The sequence below is a fragment of the Bombina bombina genome, chromosome 3, assembly GCF_027579735.1.
Source record: "Bombina bombina isolate aBomBom1 chromosome 3, aBomBom1.pri, whole genome shotgun sequence".
NCBI classification, from domain to species: domain Eukaryota; kingdom Metazoa; phylum Chordata; class Amphibia; order Anura; family Bombinatoridae; genus Bombina; species Bombina bombina.
In genome coordinates, this window is record NC_069501.1 from 705,943,119 (window position 1) to 705,967,813 (window position 24,695).

The 24,695-nt window shown below is 35.3% G+C and overlaps 1 protein-coding gene across 1 annotated transcript in view; it reads left to right on the forward strand.

Annotated features, from left to right (window-relative positions):
- CAMKK1 (calcium/calmodulin dependent protein kinase kinase 1) overlaps window positions 1-24,695 on the forward strand; it is an 882,751-nt gene that overhangs the window by 466,601 nt on the left and 391,455 nt on the right. Inside the window, exon 7 of the mRNA XM_053707509.1 lies at window positions 22,891-23,024. Within this exon, the coding sequence (XP_053563484.1) occupies window positions 22,891-23,024 (134 nt within the window). The remainder of the gene's footprint in view (window positions 1-22,890; window positions 23,025-24,695) is intronic.

The following is a 24,695-nucleotide window of genomic DNA, read 5'->3' on the forward strand; positions in this document are numbered from 1 at the left end:
CTTCCTCTTCTAGACTGTGTAGAATATTTAGGGTGTATTCATCCAAGCCATCCCTCCAACATTGTTGTCCTACACTATCCATCTTAAGAGAGATCAGATTTTTTAGGTTTTCTAATAATTTTCATTTATACCTGTATCTTTTTTCATAGTTTTATTATTGTCACAATGTCTAGTGAGGGTTAATTTACGAATAAATCTGTTTAGGTCTATAAACAGATCAAAAGAGTTGGGGCCCTGCGTTGGTGCAAAACTGAGGCCCTTTATCAAAAGACTCATTACTGTTGTTTTTTATTCTGTTGGTTTTAAAATATTTTAGTGCATTCCTGATTAAGTTTTATTTTCTTCTTTTTATCTTGTATAATTATTCCTCCTCGCTGTCCTCTTCGGACTCTATGGGTCTTTGTTGTCTGAATGTTCTGTGTAAATAGTGTGTTATTGGCGGAGTGTTCCCCCAAGTTTTCTCTATTGGGGGTCTGAATGGTTCTCGTTTGTCTAAAAAAGAAACAGAAGAAGAAGGTACAATAGCAATAAAAGATTCTGGATTGCTCTCTCTCTCTCCCCTTATTATATTTAGAAATATCTTTTCCCTTTTTGTTAAAAAAAATGTGCCTGATTGCTATAGAAACAGAAACATAGAAACATAGATATTGACGGCAGATAAGAGCCATAGGCCCAGCAAGTCTGCCCCACCTTACCTAACAGTATAAACTTATCTAGTTCGTAGGATAGCCCTATGCTTGTCCCATGCATTTTTAAAGTCCCCCGCAGTGTTTGTTGCTACTACCTCTTGAGGAAGTTTATTCCATAAATCAATCACTCTTTCTGTAAAGAAGTGCTTCCTCAAATTACTCCTGAATCTACTACCCTTTAGCTTGAGCTCATGACCCCTTGTTCTTGAATTTTCCATTTTATGTAAAATACCCACAGCCTCAGTTTTACTAAACCCTTTAATGTACTTGAAAGTTGCTATCATATCACCTCTTTCCCTTCTCTCCTCTAAGCTATACATATTTAGGTCATTGAGCCTATCCTGGTAAGTTTTATTTTTTAGACCATGTACCATTTTGGTAGCCCTCCTTTGCACAGATTCAAGTTTGTTAATATCCTTCTGAAGATATGGCCTCCAGAACTGCACACAATACTCAAGATGAGGCCTAACTAATGATCTATAAAGTGGCATAAGAACCTTACTATTTCTGCTGCAAATACCTCTACCAATACATCCAAGCATTCTGCTAGCCTTACTCGCTGCCTTACTACATTGTTTACTAAGTTTTAAATCATCTGAAATAATAATTCCCAAGTCCTGTTCCTCGTCTGTAACAGTCAGTAAAGTGTCATTGAGTCTGTAATTAACATTTGGATTTTTCTTCCCTAAATGCATTATTTTACACTTTGCTGTGTTAAACTTTAGATCCCAGTCGTTTGTCCAATCCTCCAATTGTTGTATATCACTTCTCATTTTGTCTACCCCCCCTGGAACATCCACTCTGTTGCAAATTTTTGTATCATCTGCAAAGAGACATACTTTCCCCTGTAGCCCTTTGCTGATATCGCAGATAAATATGTTAAACAAAACAGGCCCCAGAACTGACCCCTGAGGAACACCACTAGTAACAGCCCCCTCTGCTGAATGAACTCCATTTACTAAGACACTTTGTTTTCTGTCCTTAAGCCAGCATTCCACCCAGTTCACAATTTTTGAATCTAGACCAAGGAGATATAGTTTGTGAATAAGTTTATTGTGTGGGACGGTGTCAAATGCTTTGCTGAAATCTAGATATGCTACATCAACTGCTCCTCCCTTGTCTAATACTTTTGTTACATAATCAAAGAAGTCAATTAGATTAGTCTGACATGATCTCCCTGAAGTAAAACCATGCTGATTTTGGTCCTCTAAATTGTTTGTCTTTATGTAAGTCATAATTCTTTCCTTTAAGAGGCTTTCCATTAATTTCCCTACTACTGAAGTTAAACTAACTGGCCTGTAGTTGCCAGATTCTTCTCTACTGCCCTTTTTATGAAGAGGTATTACATTTGCTATTCTCCAATCATCTGGGACAGCTCCTGTTAATAGTGACTGATTAAACAGATCAGTTAATGGGACAGTTAGCACTGAACGAAGTTCTTTTAAAACCCTTGGATGAATATTATCAGGACCCACTGCCTTTGTAACATTTATTTTTGATAATGCTAACAAAACCTCATCCTCTGTAAAAAGATTACTGTTAAGCTTGTTTCTATTTTGCATAGCATCCCTTAATGTAGACATTGTATCTTCACAATCTTTAGTGAAAACAGAACAGAAGTAATCATTGAGACAGTCTGCAATCTGCTTATCTCCTTCTATTATTCTACCATCAACTGATTTCAATTTTACTATTCCTACCTTATTTTTTCTTCTTTCACTGATATATCTAAAGAATGTTTTGTCCCCATGTTTTACTGACTGTGCTATCTTCTCTTCTGTTGCACATTCCCTTCCTTGTAAAAATATTTGGACATGTTGCTCTGTTTTTCAGGATAACTTATTGGTTTTTCATAATTAGGTGTATCTCTCCAATTCTGTTTTTTGTTAATATTTTTATTTTTGTTCTGAAATTTTCCTTTATGTGTATTTTTACCCTTTGGTTGTCCATTAATGTATGTCCTATTACTTGGGCCATACATGTTGTATTCCTGCTGATTTCTGTTATATTCTTGTTGATTTGCTCTTATTTCCCCTCCCCCTAGTTTTTTATAATATAAATTGTGGGCTATGGACACCATGTTCCCTTCATCAAAAACTTGCAATATATCCAAGGCTCCCTTGTACAGAGTCTCAATATCTAAAGCATTACTCAATTCTTTATCCTTCTCCTGGTTAGATTCCTCTACATATTCCAACCAATCCCTTTTTAGTTGTTCTGTTCTTTCTATTTTTTATCTCCAATTCATATACATATACCCTATGTTTAGTGTCTTGATTTAGTTGTTCATATAAAACACCCCCTTTGTGTTTTTCCAACTCCTCTCTTATCTTGTTGATTTCTTCTATAATTTTACTATATTTCATAATCCTGTATCTATTTAGGATATTTAAAAAAGTGTTGGAGCAGTCTGTTAGTGCCTGTTTTCTGTAATATTTGCCGACTTCTTTATGTTCCCCTACCTTCGGCCACGCCTACCAAACTCTTACAAATCCTGTTGTTGACGCATGTACTCACTGCATCATTGCTACAAGACAGCTAAAATTTTACACTAAATAGCATGCATGCGCCGATGCCGCAGTCAGCAAATATCACAGAAGGGGTCAAACAATGTTTTGGCACTAACTGGGTCAGGTGGCATACTAATTGATACATACAAATACTTATAAACATTTTTAGGGAATCTTTTAAGGATAGATTTGTCAATTAATGAATGTGCGTATTTATAATATCAAATATAATTAAGTTTTGCTTCCCAATTTTTTTTTATATATATATATATATTTATTATGGATTCACCTCCAAGTATTGTGCCTTCTCCCTTCCATGTTTTATTTAAATGCAGGTCATCTAATAGAATTTTATCAGAGGTTTTTTAACAGCTTTAGGTTACTTGTTATAAATTAATCTTTTGTATGTGAATTTTAAAAGCAATGCAAAGTTCTATGTACACATTATTTAAGTTTAAATTTTAAGGTAGTATAAGGTATAAATATGAATTAATCATGAATTCTTAAATAGGTCTTTTTTAGAAATCTTTATAACCTAAGATGAATTGCGGTATTATTTTTTTTTTTTTTCAAATCCGAGTCCAAAAGTAATGTTAAATCTAAAAGAACAAGCACACAAAAGCACTTCTCATGGTGCAATATATTTAATAAAACAAGAGAAAATGTACATAGATAAAAATAACTATACAGATGGGTACTCGCATACAAACCCTCAATCAAATGAGGTAAGGTAAAAGCAATTTTACATAGGTAGAGATGTCCCACTGTGGCTGTTTTGCAGATAATGTTGCTCTATGCAGTAGGAGGCAGAGTCCTTGTTGAATGGCTTGATCCGCTCCATAAAGCAGCTCCAGATGTACACAATGGTTAAATACCAGGGTCGGTAGAGGCACAGTTAATCCACCAGGGACAATGTGTGTCTCAGAATACCCTATAGTATATTTACCAGCTGCTTGAAGGAAGCGTGATCTGTTGCTTCCATATATCACAGTGTATTATTGAGACGTAAGGTGGGCGTGGCCTAACACATTTCACGGGGTAATCCGCTTTGTTCATCAAAGCGCTTACAGGATATATCTAAAATTATGAGCAACCTATAGGGTGAGTACTAAAAATAATACTGCAATTTATGTTAGGTTATAAAGATTTCTAAAAAGTCCTAATTAAAAAATCATGATTAATTCATAGTTATACCTTATACTACCTTAAAATTTAAACTTAAATTATGTATACATAGAAGAACTTTGCATTGCTTTTAAAATTCACATACAAAAGATTATTTTATAAGCAAGTAACCCAAAGCTGTTAAAAAACTTCTGATAAAAGTCTGTTACATGAACTACATTTAAATAAAACAAGGAAGGGAGAAGGCAGAATACTTGGAGGTGAAACCATAATAAATATATAAAAATATATATATAAACTCATAGGTAACATACTCAAAGGGAACAAAAAAGGAAACTACACCAAAAATGCTTGAATATCTACATTCATGTTCATTCCCAGGGGTTCTAAAATTTGTAAGTGGTGGATCCAAAAAAGTTTCCCTTTGTCTTAGGATAAGTAGTCTATCCCCTCGTCTCTCATCCAGGACCACATGTTCTATTGCTTTGAACCTAAGGCTGGTACTGTCATTATTATGAAAGTCCCTGAAGTGGTCAGTAACACCATGTGATACATTCCCCTTCTCAATATTCTTTAGATGTTCCATTACGCTCCTCTTTATGGTCCTCTTTGTCCTTCCAATGTACTGTTTTTTACAAGAACATTCCAACAGATACACTACATACTTAGAATGACAATTCATAGCATGTTTTATATCCGTCTTCTGTCCATTTGGACTAGAACAATATGTTTATTGTCTTAATGGATTATGGGGCAAGTATTACATCCCTTTCTATTGCATCTAAAAAAGCCTTGGGCAGATTTTTGTAACCAATCTCCCTTCTTATTATTGTCATTGTCCCTTAACTTACTAGGTGCCAATGTTTATTTCAGATTTTTGTTTTTTCTAAAAACCACTTTGGGTGTGGGATCTAAAGTTTTACCTAAAATGGGATCCTGTAGAAGAACATGCCATTGTTTATTTATTGCTTTTTTAATTTTCATTGATTCCTTATTATATTTACTTAGAAAAATATTTTTCTGCATCTGTCTTTTTTCTTTTTGGCAGGTTAATAAGGTTGATCTATCCAGATCCTTTGCCTTATTATAGCCTTTTTCGATGAATTCATTTGAATATCTTTTTGCTCCAAATTTATTTTTCAGCTTTATTGACTCTCGTTCAAATGAAACCATATTCAAACAGTTTCTTCTGACCCTCTGGAACTGGCCAAATGGAATGTTATTAATCTAGTTCCTATGGTGGCCACTAGAAGCATGAAGATAGCTGTTCAAATGTGTTTCCTTGCTGTACAGATTGGTGATTACCTGTTCTTTATTAGAAGAGAGAATTATATCCAAAAATGTATTTTCATTATTTTTTGGGGTAAATTTTAAATTACAGTCGTTGTTATTGGCATATTCAAAAAATGTCTCCACTGAATTTTCATCCCCATTCCATATTACTATAACATTGTCTATGAACCGTTTCCATAAGACAGTTATTTATGTTATTTATTTGTTCCAAATGTACCTATCTTCCCATGACCCCACATACAAATTTGCATAATTGGGGGCAAAGCGAGTCCCCATCTCAGTGCCCCCAATCTGCAATAAAAATTCATGCTCAAATAGAAAATAGTTCTTTTTCAAAATAAAATTTATCAAATCCAATGGAAATTCTCTCTGATTCTTTGGAAATGATCATGTTTTTCCAAAAAGAAAGCTACACTTTCTACCCCTTTGTTTTGAGGAATGCAAGTATATAGGGATGTAACATCCATGGTTAGCCACCTATAGCCTGGTTTCTACACAATGTTCTCAACTACTTTTAAAATATGGGGGGTATCCCTTATATAAGACTTCAGGGTTAAGACCATAGGTTTGAGGTAGCTATCCACAAATTGTGATAAGTTACAAGTTAGAGAGTTTATGCCCGACATTATGGGTCTCCCCGGTGGTCTTCTTGATTCTTGTGAATCATCTGCAGATGGTATAAATTTGCCACTTTACATGTATCCTGAAATAAAAAATCATATTCATCTTTGGTTATCGTTCCTGCCACTAGATAGTCATCCAAAAAATATTTCAATTCCTTTATGAATAAATTTGTTGGGTCCTTCTTGAATTTTCTATATGTGGTTATATCATTTAGGATATTATTGGCTTCTACAATATAGTCATCCCTATTTTGGATGACTATGCTGTCACCTTTATCTGCTTCCCTTATAACTACAGAGGGGTCATTCATTAGGCTAAATAGAGATTTTTTTCTCAAATTTATTTAAATTGGATTTTTGTTTCACATATGTTGGTTAATTCGTTTTTCACCAATTTGTGAAACACTGGTATACAATTTCCCTGGGACTTAACAGGAAAAAAGATTGACTTTGGTTTGAACAAATTCCATGGTGCTCTCGTAATCCCTTCCTCTTCTAGACTGTGTAGAATATTTAGGGTGTATTCATCCAAACCATCCCTCCAACATTGTTGTCCTACACTATCCATCTTAAGAGAGATCAGATTTTTTAGGTTTTCTAATAATTTTCATTTATACCTGTATCTTTTTTCATAGTTTTATTATTGTCACAATGTCTAGTGAGGGTTAATTTACGAATAAATCTGTTTAGGTCTATAAACAGATCAAAAGAGTTGGGGCCCTGCGTTGGTGCAAAACTGAGGCCCTTTATCAAAAGACTCATTACTGTTGTTTTTTATTCTGTTGGTTTTAAAATATTTTAGTGCATTCCTGATTAAGTTTTATTTTCTTCTTTTTATCTTGTATAATTATTCCTCCTCGCTGTCCTCTTCGGACTCTATGGGTCTTTGTTGTCTGAATGTTCTGTGTAAATAGTGTGTTATTGGCGGAGTGTTCCCCCAAGTTTTCTCTATTGGGGGTCTGAATGGTTCTCGTTTGTCTTAAATAGAAACAGAAGAAGAAGGTACAATAGCAATAAAAGATTCTGGATTGCGCTCTCTCTCTCCCCTTATTATATTTAGAAATTTCTTTTCCATTTTTGTTAAAAAAAATGTGCCTGATTGCTATTTCCATTGTAATGTTGCACATTCCCTTCCTTGTAAAAATATTTGGACATGTTGCTCTGTTTTTCAGGATAACTTATTGGTTTTTCATAATTAGGTGTATCTCCCCAATTCTGTTTTTTGTTAATATTTTTATTTTTGTTCTGAAATTTTCCTTTATGTGTATTTTTACCCTTTGGTTGTCCATTAATGTATGTCCTATTACTTGGGCCATACATGTTGTATTCCTGCTGATTTCTGTTATATTCTTGTTGATTTGCTCTTATTTCCCCTCCCCCTAGTTTTTTATAATATAAATTGTGGGCTATGGACACCATGTTCCCTTCATCAAAAACTTGCAATATATCCAAGGCTCCCTTGTACAGAGTCTCAATATCTAAAGCATTACTCAATTCTTTATCCTTCTCCTGGTTAGATTCCTCTACATATTCCAACCAATTCCTTTTTAGTTGTTCTGTTCTTTCTATTTTTTATCTCCAATTCATATACATATACCCTATGTTTAGTGTCTTGATTTAGTTGTTCATATAAAACACCCCCTTTGTGTTTTTCCAACTCCTCTCTTATCTTGTTGATTTCTTCTATAATTTTACTATATTTCATAATCCTGTATCTATTTAGGATATTTAAAAAAGTGTTGGAGCAGTCTGTTAGTGCCTGTTTTCTGTAATATTTGCCGACTTCGTTATGTTCCCCTACCTTCGGCCACGCCTACCAAACTCTTACAAATCCTGTTGTTGACGCATGTACTCACTGCATCATTGCTACAAGACAGCTAAAATTTTACACTAAATAGCATGCATGCGCCGATGCCGCAGTCAGCAAATATCACAGAAGGGGTCAAACAATGTTTTGGCACTAACTGGGTCAGGTGGCATACTAATTGATACATACAAATACTTATAAACATTTTTAGGGAATCTTTTAAGGATAGATAAGTCAATTAATGAATGTGCGTATTTATAATATCAAATATAATTAAGTTTTGCTTCCCAATTTTTTTTTATATATATATATATATTTATTATGGATTCACCTCCAAGTATTGTGCCTTCTCCCTTCCATGTTTTATTTAAATGCAGGTCATCTAATAGAATTTTATCAGAGGTTTTTTAACAGCTTTAGGTTACTTGTTATAAATTAATCTTTTGTATGTGAATTTTAAAAGCAATGCAAAGTTCTATGTACACATTATTTAAGTTTAAATTTTAAGGTAGTATAAGGTATAAATATGAATTAATCATGAATTCTTAATTAGGTCTTTTTTAGAAATCTTTGTAACCTAAGATGAATTGCGGTATTATTTTTTTTTTTTTTTCAAATCCGAGTCCAAAAGTAATGTTAAATCTAAAAGAACAAGCACACAAAAGCACTTCTCATGGTGCAATATATTTAATAAAACAAGAGAAAATGTACATAGATAAAAATAACTATACAGATGGGTACTTGCATACAAACCCTCAATCAAATGAGGTAAGGTAAAAGCCATTTTACATAGGTAGAGATGTCCCACTGTGGCTGTTTTGCAGATAATGTTGCTCTATGCAGTAGGAGGCAGAGTCCTTGTTGAATGGCTTGATCCGCTCCATAAAGCAGCTCCAGATGTACACAATGGTTAAATACCAGGGTCGGTAGAGGCACAGTTAATCCACCAGGGACAATGTGTGTCTCAGAATACCCTATAGTATATTTACCAGCTGCTTGAAGGAAGCGTGATCTGTTGCTTCCATATATCACAGTGTATTATTGAGACGTAAGGTGGGCGTGGCCTAACACATTTCACAGGGTAATCCGCTTTGTTCATCAAAGCGCTTACAGGATATATCTAAAATTATGAGCAACCTATAGGGTGAGTACTAAAAATAATACTGCAATTTATGTTAGGTTATAAAGATTTCTAAAAAGTCCTAATTAAAAAATCATGATTAATTCATAGTTATACCTTATACTACCTTAAAATTTAAACTTAAATTATGTATACATAGAAGAACTTTGCATTGCTTTTAAAATTCACATACAAAAGATTATTTTATAAGCAAGTAACCCAAAGCTGTTAAAAAACTTCTGATAAAAGTCTGTTACATGAACTACATTTAAATAAAACAAGGAAGGGAGAAGGCAGAATACTTGGAGGTGAAACCATAATAAATATATAAAAATATATATATAAACTCATAGGTAACATACTCAAAGGGAACAAAAAAGGAAACTACACCAAAAATGCTTGAATATCTACATTCATGTTCATTCCCAGGGGTTCTAAAATTTGTAAGTGGTGGATCCAAAAAAGTTTCCCTTTGTCTTAGGATAAGTAGTCTATCCCCTCGTCTCTCATCCAGGACCACATGTTCTATTGCTTTGAACCTAAGGCTGGTACTGTCATTATTATGAAAGTCCCTGAAGTGGTCAGTAACACCATGTGATACATTCCCCTTCTCAATATTCTTTAGATGTTCCATTACGCTCCTCTTTATGGTCCTCTTTGTCCTTCCAATGTACTGTTTTTTACAAGAACATTCCAACAGATACACTACATACTTAGAATGACAATTCATAGCATGTTTTATATCCGTCTTCTGTCCATTTGGACTAGAACAATATGTTTATTGTCTTAATGGATTATGGGGCAAGTATTACATCCCTTTCTATTGCATCTAAAAAAGCCTTGGGCAGATTTTTGTAACCAATCTCCCTTCTTATTATTGTCATTGTCCCTTAACTTACTAGGTGCCAATGTTTATTTCAGATTTTTGTTTTTTCTAAAAACCACTTTGGGTGTGGGATCTAAAGTTTTACCTAAAATGGGATCCTGTAGAAGAACATGCCATTGTTTATTTATTGCTTTTTTAATTTTCATTGATTCCTTATTATATTTACTTAGAAAAATATTTTTCTGCATCTGTCTTTTTTCTTTTTGGCAGGTTAATAAGGTTGATCTATCCAGATCCTTTGCCTTATTATAGCCTTTTTCGATGAATTCATTTGAATATCTTTTTGCTCCAAATTTATTTTTCAGCTTTATTGACTCTCGTTCAAATGAAACCATATTCAAACAGTTTCTTCTGACCCTCTGGAACTGGCCAAATGGAATGTTATTAATCTAGTTCCTATGGTGGCCACTAGAAGCATGAAGATAGCTGTTCAAATGTGTTTCCTTGCTGTACAGATTGGTGATTACCTGTTCTTTATTAGAAGAGAGAATTATATCCAAAAATGTATTTTCATTATTTTTTGGGGTAAATTTTAAATTACAGTCGTTGTTATTGGCATATTCAAAAAATGTCTCCACTGAATTTTCATCCCCATTCCATATTACTATAACATTGTCTATGAACCGTTTCCATAAGACAGTTATTTATGTTATTTATTTGTTCCAAATGTACCTATCTTCCCATGACCCCACATACAAATTTGCATAATTGGGGGCAAAGCGAGTCCCCATCTCAGTGCCCCCAATCTGCAAGAAAAATTCATGCTCAAATAGAAAATAGTTCTTTTTCAAAATAAAATTTATCAAATCCAATGGAAATTCTCTCTGATTCTTTGGAAATGATCATGTTTTTCCAAAAAGAAAGCTACACTTTCTACCCCTTTGTTTTGAGGAATGCAAGTATATAGGGATGTAACATCCATGGTTAGCCACCTATAGCCTGGTTTCTACACAATGTTCTCAACTACTTTTAAAATATGGGGGGTATCCCTTATATAAGACTTCAGGGTTAAGACCATAGGTTTGAGGTAGCTATCCACAAATTGTGATAAGTTACAAGTTAGAGAGTTTATGCCCGACATTATGGGTCTCCCCGGTGGTCTTCTTGATTCTTGTGAATCATCTGCAGATGGTATAAATTTGCCACTTTACATGTATCCTGAAATAAAAAATCATATTCATCTTTGGTTATCGTTCCTGCCACTAGATAGTCATCCAAAAAATATTTCAATTCCTTTATGAATAAATTTGTTGGGTCCTTCTTGAATTTTCTATATGTGGTTATATCATTTAGGATATTATTGGCTTCTACAATATAGTCATCCCTATTTTGGATGACTATGCTGTCACCTTTATCTGCTTCCCTTATAACTACAGAGGGGTCATTCATTAGGCTAAATAGAGATTTTTTTCTCAAATTTATTTAAATTGGATTTTTGTTTCACATATGTTGGTTAATTCGTTTTTCACCAATTTGTGAAACACTGGTATACAATTTCCCTGGGACTTAACAGGAAAAAAGATTGACTTTGGTTTGAACAAATTCCATGGTGCTCTCGTAATCCCTTCCTCTTCTAGACTGTGTAGAATATTTAGGGTGTATTCATCCAAACCATCCCTCCAACATTGTTGTCCTACACTATCCATCTTAAGAGAGATCAGATTTTTTAGGTTTTCTAATAATTTTCATTTATACCTGTATCTTTTTTCATAGTTTTATTATTGTCACAATGTCTAGTGAGGGTTAATTTACGAATAAATCTGTTTAGGTCTATAAACAGATCAAAAGAGTTGGGGCCCTGCGTTGGTGCAAAACTGAGGCCCTTTATCAAAAGACTCATTACTGTTGTTTTTTATTCTGTTGGTTTTAAAATATTTTAGTGCATTCCTGATTAAGTTTTATTTTCTTCTTTTTATCTTGTATAATTATTCCTCCTCGCTGTCCTCTTCGGACTCTATGGGTCTTTGTTGTCTGAATGTTCTGTGTAAATAGTGTGTTATTGGCGGAGTGTTCCCCCAAGTTTTCTCTATTGGGGGTCTGAATGGTTCTCGTTTGTCTTAAATAGAAACAGAAGAAGAAGGTACAATAGCAATAAAAGATTCTGGATTGCTCTCTCTCTCTCCCCTTATTATATTTAGAAATATCTTTTCCATTTTTGTTAAAAAAAAATGTGCCTGATTGCTATTTCCATTGTAATGTTGCACATTCCCTTCCTTGTAAAAATATTTGGACATGTTGCTCTGTTTTTCAGGATAACTTATTGGTTTTTCATAATTAGGTGTATCTCCCCAATTCTGTTTTTTGTTAATATTTTTATTTTTGTTCTGAAATTTTCCTTTATGTGTATTTTTACCCTTTGGTTGTCCATTAATGTATGTCCTATTACTTGGGCCATACATGTTGTATTCCTGCTGATTTCTGTTATATTCTTGTTGATTTGCTCTTATTTCCCCTCCCCCTAGTTTTTTATAATATAAATTGTGGGCTATGGACACCATGTTCCCTTCATCAAAAACTTGCAATATATCCAAGGCTCCCTTGTACAGAGTCTCAATATCTAAAGCATTACTCAATTCTTTATCCTTCTCCTGGTTAGATTCCTCTACATATTCCAACCAATCCCTTTTTAGTTGTTCTGTTCTTTCTATTTTTTATCTCCAATTCATATACATATACCCTATGTTTAGTGTCTTGATTTAGTTGTTCATATAAAACACCCCCTTTGTGTTTTTCCAACTCCTCTCTTATCTTGTTGATTTCTTCTATAATTTTACTATATTTCATAATCCTGTATCTATTTAGGATATTTAAAAAAGTGTTGGAGCAGTCTGTTAGTGCCTGTTTTCTGTAATATTTGCCGACTTCGTTATGTTCCCCTACCTTCGGCCACGCCTAACAAACTCTTACAAATCCTGTTGTTGACGCATGTACTCACTGCATCATTGCTACAAGACAGTTAAAATTTTACACTAAATAGCATGCATGCGCCGATGCCGCAGTCAGCAAATATCACAGAAGGGGTCAAACAATGTTTTGGCACTAACTGGGTCAGGTGGCATACTAATTGATACATACAAATACTTATAAACATTTTTAGGGAATCTTTTAAGGATAGATAAGTCAATTAATGAATGTGCGTATTTATAATATCAAATATAATTAAGTTTTGCTTCCCATTTTTTTTTTATATATATATATATATATATTTATTATGGATTCACCTCCAAGTATTGTGCCTTCTCCCTTCCATGTTTTATTTAAATGCAGGTCATCTAATAGAATTTTATCAGAGGTTTTTTAACAGCTTTAGGTTACTTGTTATAAATTAATCTTTTGTATGTGAATTTTAAAAGCAATGCAAAGTTCTATGTACACATTATTTAAGTTTAAATTTTAAGGTAGTATAAGGTATAAATATGAATTAATCATGAATTCTTAATTAGGTCTTTTTTAGAAATCTTTATAACCTAAGATGAATTGCGGTATTATTTTTAGTACTCACCATATAGGTTTCTCAAAAATTTAGATATATCCTGTAAGCGCTTTGATGAAATTGTTTGTGACAATAGAGGTGATTCCTATTCTGATGTAAGATGAAGGCGTGTTGAAACAGCACGTATATTAAGCTCATTAGTAAGGTGGTGTCTAAAGTGCCTCTGATGAAGCAAATTACCAGTGAAACGTGTTAGGCCACGCCCACCTTACGTCACAGGGATACACTGTGATACATGGAAGCAACAGATCACGCTTCCTTCAAGCAGCTGGTAAATATACTATAGGGCATTCTGAGACACACATTGTCCCTGGAGGATTAACTGTGCCTCTACATACCCTGGTATTTAACCATTGTGTATATCTGGAGCTGCTTTATGGAGCGGATCAAGCCATTCAACAAGGGCAGCATTATCTGAAAAACAGCCACAGTGGGACATCTTTACCTAAGTAAAACGGCTTTTACCTTACCTCATTTGATTGAGGGTATGTCTGTGAGTACCCATCTGTATGGGAATTTTTATCTATGTACATTTCTTTCATGTAATTGGCAAGAGTCCATGATCTAGTGACGGATGGGATATACAATCCTACCAGGAGGGGCAAAGTTTCCCAAACCTCAAAATGCCTATTAATACACCCCCACCACACCACAATTCAGTTTTACAAACTTTGCCTCTTATGGAGGTGGTGAAGTAAGTTTGTGCTAAGATTTCTATGTTGACATGCGCTTCTCAGCATTTTGAAGCCAGATTCCTCTCAGAGTACAGCGAATGTCAGAGGGATGTGAAGGGAGTATCACCTATTGAATGCAATGATTTCCCTAACGGGGGTCTATTTCATAGGTTCTCAGTTATCAGTCGTAGGGATTCATCTCCTACCTCCCTTTTCAGATCGACAATATACTCTCATATACCATTACCTCTACTGATAACTGTTTCAGTACTGGTTTGGCTATCTGCTATATGTGGATGGGTGTCTTTTGGTAAGTATGTGTTTTATTACTTAAGACACCCCAGCTATGGTTTGGCACTTTATGCTTTTATATAAAGTTCTAAATATATGTATTGTATATGTACTCATATTTGCCATGAGTCAGGTTCATGTATTTCCTTGTGCAGACTGTCAGTTTCATATTTGGGGAAAATAAACATATTAAGAAATATTTTTTCTTACCTCGGGTTTTAGTATTTTTTTCTGATTGACTACTTTTTCTTACAAATTGCGGGCAGTACTAGGCTCGCGGGTGCGCCAAATGCTAGACTTTATTGCGTTATTCCTGGCCCAAGAATTTTTTTGGAGCAAAAGTACGTCCATTGACGCAAGTTCATCATTTCCGGCTTCGTAGTTGATGCTGAGTCTTACACATGGTTGCGTTGTTAGTGACACAAGTGTGTCATTTCCGGATGTTGTTTGCACCAAATTTTTTCTCAGTTACGTTGTGCGTCATACTTGGCGCCAAAGTTTTCATTTATTTATTACCCCATTGCTATTTGCCTCTTGCCTTTTTCTATGTCAGAGGGCTATGCTGTTTGCATTTTTTTCCCATTCCTGAAACTGTCATATAAGGAAATTGATAATTTGCTTTATATGTTGTTTTTTCTTTTACATTTTGCAAGATGTCTCAATCTGATCCTGCCTCAGAAGTATCTGTTGGAAATTTGCTGCTGACATCGGTTCTACCAAAGCAAAGTGCATTTGTTGTAAGATTGTGGAAATTATATCTCCGAATGTCATTTGTAATAGTTGTCATGATAAACTTTTACATGCAGAGAATGTATCCATCAGTAATAGTACATTGCCAGTTGCAGTTCCTTAAACTTCTAATGTACATGATATACCTATGCATTTTAAAGAATTTGTTACTGATTCTATTCAGAAGGCTTTGTCTGCATTTCCACCTTCTAATAAATGTAAAAGGTCTTTTAAAATTTCTCATAAAGTTGATGAAATTTCCAATGACCAACAACATAATGACTTATCCTCCTCTGATGAGGATCTATCTGATTCAGAAGATCCTTCCTCAGATATTGACACTGACAAATCTACTTATTTGTTCAAAATAGAGTATATTCGTTCTTTGTTAAAAGAAGTGTTAATTACTTTGGATATTGAGGAAGCTAGTCCTATTGACATTAAGACTAGTAAATGTTTTTAAACCTCCTGTGGTTACTCCAGAGGTTTTTCCTATTCCTGATGCTATTTCTGATATGATTTCTAAGGAATGGAATAAGCCAGGTACTCCTTTAAATTCTTTCTTAAAGGTTTAACAAATTGTATCCTTTACCAGCAATTTCTATAGAGTTTTGGGAAAAGATCCCAAAAGTTGATGGGGCTATTTCTATGGAAGATAGTACTTCTGTTAAAGATCCTTTAGATAGGAAAATTGAATCCTATCTAAGGAAAGCCTATTCATATTCAGGTCATCTTCTCAGGCCTGCAATTTCTTTTGCTGATGTTGCGGCTGCATCAACTTTTTGGTTGGAGAATTTAGCGCAACAAGAATTGGATTCTGACATATCTAGCATTGTTCGCTTACTGCAACATGCTAATCATTTTATTTGTGATGGCATTTTTGATATTATCAAAATTGATGTTAGATCCATGGCTTTAGCTATTTTAGCTAGAAGAGCTTTATTGCTTAAATCTTGGAATGCTGATATGACATCTAAGTCAAGATTATTATCTCTTTCTTTCCAAGGTAATAATTTATTTGGTTCTCAGTTGGATTCTATTATTTCAACTGTTATTGGAGGAAAGGGTTTTTTTCTGCCTCAGGATAAAAAAAACCTAAGGGTAAATCTAAGGCTTCTAACCGTTTTTGTTCCTTTCGTCAAACTAAGGAACAAAAGTCTTATCCTTCCCCCAAGGAATCTGCTTCCAATTGGAAACCTTCCTCAAATTGGAATAGAAACCAAAGTCAGCCCCTAAGTCTGCATGAAGGTGCGGCCCTCATTCCAGCTCAGCTGGTAGGGGGAAGATTAAGGTTTTTCAAGGATATTTGGATAAATTCTGTCCAAAATCAATGGATTCAGAGCATTGTCTCTCAAGGGTATCGAATAGGATTCAGAGTAAGACCTCCTGTGAGAAGATTTTTTCTCTCACGTATCCCAGCAAATCCAGTAAAAGCTCAGGCTTTCCTGAAGTGTGTTTCAGACCTGGAGTCTTCAGGGGTAATCATACCGGTTCCTTTTCAGGAACAAGGTCTGGGGTTTTATTCAAATCTATTCATTGTCCCAAAGAAGGAAAATTCATTCAGACCAGTTTTGGATCTGAAAATTTTGAATCGTTATGTAAGAGTACCAACTTTCAAGATGGTGACTATAAGAACTATTCTGCCTTTTGTTCCGCAAGGACATTATATGTCTAAAATAGACTTGCAGGATGCATACCTTCATATTCCGATTCATCCAGAACATTATCAGTTCCTGAGATTCTCTTTTCTAGACAAGCATTACCAATTTGTTGCTCTTCCATTTGGCATAGCAACAGCTCCAAAAATCTTTTCAAAAGTTCTAGGTGCCCTACTCTCTGTAATCAGAGAGCAGGGTATTGCGGTGTTTCCTTATTTAGACAATATCTTGGTACTAGCTCAGTCTTTACATTCTGCAGAATCTCACACAAATCAACTAGTGTTGTTTCTTCAAAAACATGATTGGAGGACCAATTTACCAAAGAGTTTCTTGATTCCTCAGACAAGGGTCACCTTTTTAGGCTTCCAGATAGATTCAGTGTCCATGACTCTGTCTCTAACAGACAAGATACGTTTGAAATTGGTTGCAGCATGTCGGCACCTTCAGTCTCAGTCATTCCCTTCAGTGGCTATGTGCATGGAAGTTTTAGGCCTCATGACTGCTGCATCGGACGCCATTCCTTTTGCTCGTCTTCACATGAGACCTCTCCAGATTTGTATGCTGAATCAATGGTGCAGGGATTATACAAAGATATCACAGTTAATATCCTTAAATCCCAATGTTCGACACTCTCTGATGTGGTGGTTAAATCACCAGCGTTTAGTTCAAGGGGCTTCCTTTGTTCGGCCAACCTGGACTGTGATCACTACAGACGCAAGTCTTTCAGGTTGGGGAGCTGTTTGGGGATCTCTGACAGCGCAAGGGGTTTGGAAATCTCAAGAGGCGAGATTACCAATCAATATTTTAGAACTCCGTGCAATTCTCAGAGCTCTTCAGTTTTGGCCTCTGTTGAAGAGAGAACCGTTCATTTGCTTTCGGACAGACAATATCACAACTGTGGCATATGTCAATCATCAGGGTGGGACTCACAGTCCTCAAGCTATGAAAGAAGTTTCTTGGATACTTGCTTGGGTGGAATCCAGCTCCTGTCTAATCTCTGCGGTGCATATCCCAGGTGTAGACAATTGGGAGGCGGATTATCTCAGCCATCAGACTTTACGTCCAGAGGAGTGGTCTCTCCATCCAGATGTGTTTTCTCAGATTTTTCAGATGTGGGGTCTTCCAGAGATAGATCTCATGGCCTCTCATCTAAACAAGAAACTTCCCAGATACCTGTCCAGGTCCAGCGATGTTCAGGCGGAAGCAGTGGATGTGCTGACACTTCCTTGGTGTTATCATCCTGCTTACATTTTCCCGCCTCTAGTTCTTCTTCCAAGAGTGATCTCCAAAATCATCATGGAACAATCGTTTGTGTTGCTGGTGGCTCCAGCATGGCCACACAGGTTTTGGTATGCGTATCTTGTTCGGATGTTGTTAAGGCCGGACCTACTGTCTCAAGGTCCATTATCTCAAATTATCTCAAAAAGAGGTTTCTCTGACTCAGTGATTAATACTATGTTACAAGCTCGTAAATCTGTCTCTGGAAAAATTTATTATCAAGTTTGGAAGACTTACATTTCATGGTGTTCTTCCCATAAATTTTATTGGCATTCTTTTAGAATTCCTAGAATTTTACAGTTTCTTCAGGATGGTTTGGATAAAGGTTTGTCAGCAAGTTCCTTGAAAGGACAAATCTCTGCTCTTTCTGTTTTATTTCACAGAAAGATTGCTAAACTTCCTGATATAAACTGTTTTGTACAGGCTTTAGTTTGTATTAAGCCTGTCATTAAATCAATTTCTCCTCCTTGGAGTCTTAATTTGGTTTTGAAGGCGTTACAAGCTCCTCCATTTGCATACTTTGGACATTAAACTACTTTCTTTGAAAGTGTTGTTCCTTTTGGCTATCTCTTCTGCTAGAAGAGTTTCTGAGCTTTCTGCTCTTTCTTGTGAATCCCCTTTTCTGATATTTCATCAGGATAAGGCGGTTTTGCTGACTTCTTTTCAATGTTTACCTAAGGTTGTGAATTCTAACAACATTAGTAGAGAAATTGTTGTCCCTTCCTTGTGTCCTAATCCTAAGAATTCTTTGGAAAGATCCTTACATTCTTTGGATGTGATAAGAGCTTTGAAATATTATGTTGAAGCTACTCAAAATTTCAGGAAGTCTTCTAGTCTATTTGTTATATTTTCGGGTCCTAGGAAAGGTCAGAAGGCTTCTGCTATTTCCTTGACTTCATGGTTAAAGCTTTTGATTCATTCAGCTTATTTGGAGTCGGGTAAGACCCCGCCTCAGAGAATTACGGCTCATTCTACTAGATCAGTCTCCACTTCGTGGGCTTTAGGAATGAAGCTTCAGTTGTTTAGATTTGCAAAGCAAATATTTACAAAATTTACTAAATTCTACCGTTGTGATGTATTTGCTTCTTCAGAAGTAGTTTTTGGTAGAAAAGTTCTTCAAGCAGCTTTTTCAGTTTGAATCTTCTGCTGATGTTTTAAGTTGTTCTTGTCATTATAGAATAAATTTAGAATTTGGGTTGTGGATTATTTTTTCAGCGGAAAATTGCTGTTTTTTATTTTATCCCTCCCTCTCTAGTGACTCTTGCGTGTAGTTCCACATCTTGGGTTTTGATATCCCATACGTCACTAGCTCATGGACTCTTGACAATTACATAAAAGAAAACATAATTTTTGTAAGAATTTACCTGATAAATTAATTTCTTTCATATTGGCAAGAGTCCATGAGGCCCACCCTTTTTATGGTGTTTATGATTTTTTTGTATAAAGCACATTTATTTCCAAATTCCTTTGTTGATGCTTTTTACTCCTTTCTTTATCACCCCACTACTTGACTATTCGTTAAACTGAATTTTGGGTGTGGTGAGGGGTGTATTTATAGGCATTTTGAGGTTTGGGAAACTTTGCCCCTCCTGGTAGGATTGTATATCCCATACGTCACTAGCTCATGGACTCTTGCCAATATGAAAGAAATTAATTTATCAGGTAAGTTCTTACATAAATTATATTTCTCTCTTGTTTTATTAAATATATTGCACCATGAGAAGTGCTTTTGTGCGCTTGTTCTTTTAGATTTTATATATATATATATATATATATATATATATATATATATATACAGTCATATGCAAAAGTTTAGGCACCCCTGACAATTCCCATGATCTTCATTTATAAATAATTGGGTGTTGGGATCAGCAATTTCATTTTGATCTTTCAAATAACTAAAGGACACAGTAATATTTCAGTAGTGAAATGAGGTTTATTGGATTAACAGAAAACGTGCAATATGCATCAAAACGAAATTAGACAGGTGCATACATTTGGGCACCCTTGTCATTTTGTTGATTTGAATACCTGTAACTACCTAGCACTGATTAATTGGAACACACAATTGGTTTGGTGAGCCCATTAAGCCTTGAACTTCATAGACAGATGCATCCAATCATGAGAAAAAGTATTTAAGGTGGCCAATTGCAAGTTGTTGTTCTCTTTGACTCTCTTTTGAAGAGTGGCAATATGGGGGCCTCAAAACAACTCTCAAATGACCTGAAAACAAAAAATGTTCAACATTATGGTTTAGGGGAAGGCTACAAAAATCTATCGCAGAGATTTAAGCTGTCAGTGTCCACCATGAGGAAATGGAAGACCACAGGCACAGTTCTTGTTAAGGCCCGAAGTAAAATATCGGAGAGGCAAAGGCAAAGGATGGTGAGAACGGTCAAAAACAGCCCACAGACCACCTCCAAAGACTTACAACATCATCTTGCTGCAGATGGTGTCACTATGCATTGTTCAACAATTCAGCGCACTTTGCACAAGGAGAAGCTGTATGGGAGAGTGATGCGGAAGAAGCCTTTTCTGCACACACACCCCAAACAGAGTCGCTTGAGGTATGCAAACACACATTTGTACCAGCCAGCTTCATTTTAGAAGAAGGTGCTGTGGAATGATGAAACAAAGATTGAGGTATTTGGTCATAACAAGAGGCATTATGCATGGCGGCAAAAGAACACAGCGTTCCAAGACAAACACTTGCTACCCACAGTAAAATTTGGTGGATATCCCATCATGCTGTGGGTCAGTGTGGCCAGTGCCGGTACTGGGAATCTTGTTAAAGTTGAGGGTCGCATGGATTCCACTCAATATCAGCAGATACTTGAGAATAGTGTTGAGGAATCAGTCACAAAGTTGAAGTTATGCTGCGGCTAAAAGAGGCTCTACTAAAAATTGATGTGATATTTCTGTTGGGGTGCCGACATTTATGCACCTGTATAATTTTGTTTTGATGCATATTTTCTGTTAATCCAATAAACCTCATTTCACTACTGAAATATTACTGTGTCCTTCAGAAATTGCTGATCCAAACACCCAATTATTTATACATGAAAATCATGGAAATTGTCAGGGGTGCCTAAACTTTTGCATACGAGCCGTACCATCTTTGGTTCAGGACTTGGGTAGCACTTGCTGATTGGTGGCTATATGCATCCACCAATCAGCAAGTGCTATCCAGGGTTCTGAACCATAAATGGGCTGGCTCGTAAGCTTAAATTCCTGATTTTTCAAATAAAGATACCAAGAGAATGAAGAAAATTGATAATTGGAGTAAATTAGAAAGTTGCTTAAAATTGCATGCTCTATCTGAATCATGAAAGAAAAAAATGTGGGTTCAGAATCCCTTTAAAGGTGCCTGTGGTTATTAATTAATTAAAAATATCTTTACTTTATATTAAATATAATAAACTAAATCTCTATGTTAACCACTAAAACCAATACAGATAAGTTGTGAAATAAACTCTATGAGAGGGTCTCCATTATTTCCAAACAGTTTATTTAGGAATCAATATATGTTAATAATAAGAGAAATATTTACAGGTATATATACAAATCTATTTTACAGCAAAAGTCCAATTTAAGACAGGGCAACTTTACTACAATAACCCCAATTTGTCCAATACTGCTAAAATAATCATAGGAATATACTTAGCCACATTTTTCAAGGTGTCCACCATCAGCCATCTTTCCAGGATAAGTAAGATAAGAAAAGGGGAGAGGTTTTGGTGTTACAGTATTTTATACCCCAATTCAAGCAAGTTGCCCGGCCATAGGCACTGACACACCCCCATACCATGACAGACGCTGGATTTTGGACCTGACACGGATTTCCTCTTTGGAAATGAAATGTTGACTTGTTGGATCATATAGCACGGTTCCACTGTGCTACTGTCCCTCTCAGATGAGACAGAGCCCAGAGAAGTCACGGCACTTCTGGACAGTGTTGATATATGGCTTCTGCTTTGTATAGTAAAGGCTTAACTTCCATTTGTGGATGCAACTGCAAATGGTGTTGACTGACAAAGTATTCCTGAGCCCATGTCAGGATATCCATTATAGACTCATGACGGTTTTCAAGACTTTGATGACTGAGGGATCGGAGATCCCTACCGATTTGTCTTTGGGGAATGTTGTTCTCAAAGCCTTGGATTATTCACTGACGCATCTGTTGACAGATTGGCGAGCCTCGACACATCCTTACTTTTGAAGGACTAGGCCTGTTTTGGAGGCTCCTTATATATTATGATTACAAGATAGCCTTCACCTGTTTCACATCACTTTCTTATTTCAACTTGTCACATTGCTATTCGTCCTAAATTGCCCCTGTCCCAACTTTTTTGGAATGTGTTGCAGTCATCAGATTTGAAATGAGTGTATATTTTCAAAAATACATTAAATTCACAATGTAAAACTTCAAATAATGTTTTAATAATGTGTTTTCAATATAGTACAGGATGGACTGAATTTTCAAATGACTCTCTTTGTTGTTGTTTTTTTTTTTTTGCATTTTCCATACTGACCCAACTTTTTTAGAGTTGGGGTTGTAATAATTTGTTTTTATTGAACTACATTTCTTAAATGGGGATGTATGCATTGAATTAATTAATAGAAGACTGTGGGGTGTGTTAATCTTTGTGTAGTTGATTTGCCTATGGTTTCAAATTAATTAATTTTTTTTAATCTACTTCTGCTCCATCTCTAGGTCGGCCACCCCCTAGAGGATCAAAAACAGCCTCTGGAGAACAAGCCAAACCAATGGCTCCATTAGACAGAGTTTATCAGGAGATAGCCATTTTGAAAAAACTAGATCATGTTAATATTGTTAGACTGATTGAGGTAAGAGCTGAACTTCTTTATACTCAGATCATTTAAACACTTGTGCATACAACTTACTGATAGGTATTAGTGAAATTTGTCTGCTAACTGTAAATGTATAATGATGCTCTTTTTTATTTTCAAGTATGTTATAAAAGTAAAGACCCAAGTAATAGAATAGAGCTGTAGGAGAATGTGAGAACTGTTGATAGGACATACTATTCCGTATCAGCAGGGATAATTGAGGCTCTAGCAGCTATATTCTACCTGTGTTTTATTTGATTTATGTGTACAAATTTGCATAACTGAAGAAGGTAAAGCATCCCCCTTTAACTAATTAAACATGATTTGAAAACTTAAGGTCAGTAGAAGCTTATTGTGCTATCATTTTGTGCACTCCCATGTTTGGGTGATTGCACTGGGGACTGCAATTGGATTTGACTATTTCTAGGGCTTTGATTTCTTGTGAGGTGGAGATGCTTGTTTATATTGTGCTAGATCCAGATTATGGGCTGGGTTTCATTGTCGGAAGCTGTCTCTGTCTCCTCATAACATCAGGGATAGCTGACTTCGCTGGAAGCAGCCATGTTTGTAGAAACCACAGCAAACATGGCTCAGTTGGAATGATGCAACAACCGTGAGTAAAATAAAGATAATGTGTGTTTACATTGAGTATTTTTACTGTAAACATTTGGATATGGTTGGAAGCAATAGGTTGTTTCCTTTCCAAATTATTCTCATCTTGAGCCATATGTATGAACTTACAGCCAGAATGTGTTGAGTTCTCTGCAATTGATGTTTGAATGACTCACTAACATTGGATTTAATAATAGGCAGTTTAAGACTCCTTTATGTGTCTACACTATTTTAACAATACTATTTTTAATAGATGATGCAATACAATTATACAAGGGGAGCTACCATTAGCACATGGTTTTCTATAAGAATAGTGAGTATAGAATCCTCATATCTCATTAAATAGCATCAGCGAACTGGCAACATATGCTTGGCCTGTAAGTGAAACCTGACTACCTAACATTCTTATACTAAACCTTATTATTTAATCTATTACCGGCACTATATCATTGCATTTAAAATGATTTCACGTTAAAGTTGATGTATAGTTTGTATGACAGGTATGAATTATTTAAGGATTTTTTTGTCAAACTATGTAAAGCTAGCCTTTGTTATTGAGTGCCTGTTTGATTTGTATCTGGGACAATGTGTTTTATATAACATAGGCACCAATAATTTATCCTGTACTGAACCAGTAAATTATGTTTACCTACATTGACTTGATTCAGTTATTGAAAATACATCAATTTGATAGCCTATTTTAAAGTTATAAATGAAAATCCCTATATAGTTTTGAAAAATCAAAGTTCATTGAGGATGAATTGAGAAGTGATTGAGGTCTATAAGTTAACTAAGAGGTTTAAGATAGATTGAAGAGGGGAAATGAGAGAGACGAAGAGGAAAGGAGAGAGATTACACACACTAGGCTAGGGTGTTAATGAATTTTACTTTTTTTTTTCTTTTCTTTTTTTTTTCTTTTTTTTAACATGTAGTAACTTCTAATGATAAAATTGGCTAGTCACTAACAGATATTATATTGTTAATTAATATTTTATTTAAATTGTTTTCAGGTTTTTCTTTAAATATAAAATTGTGTATGAATCACCTTGAGAGTCA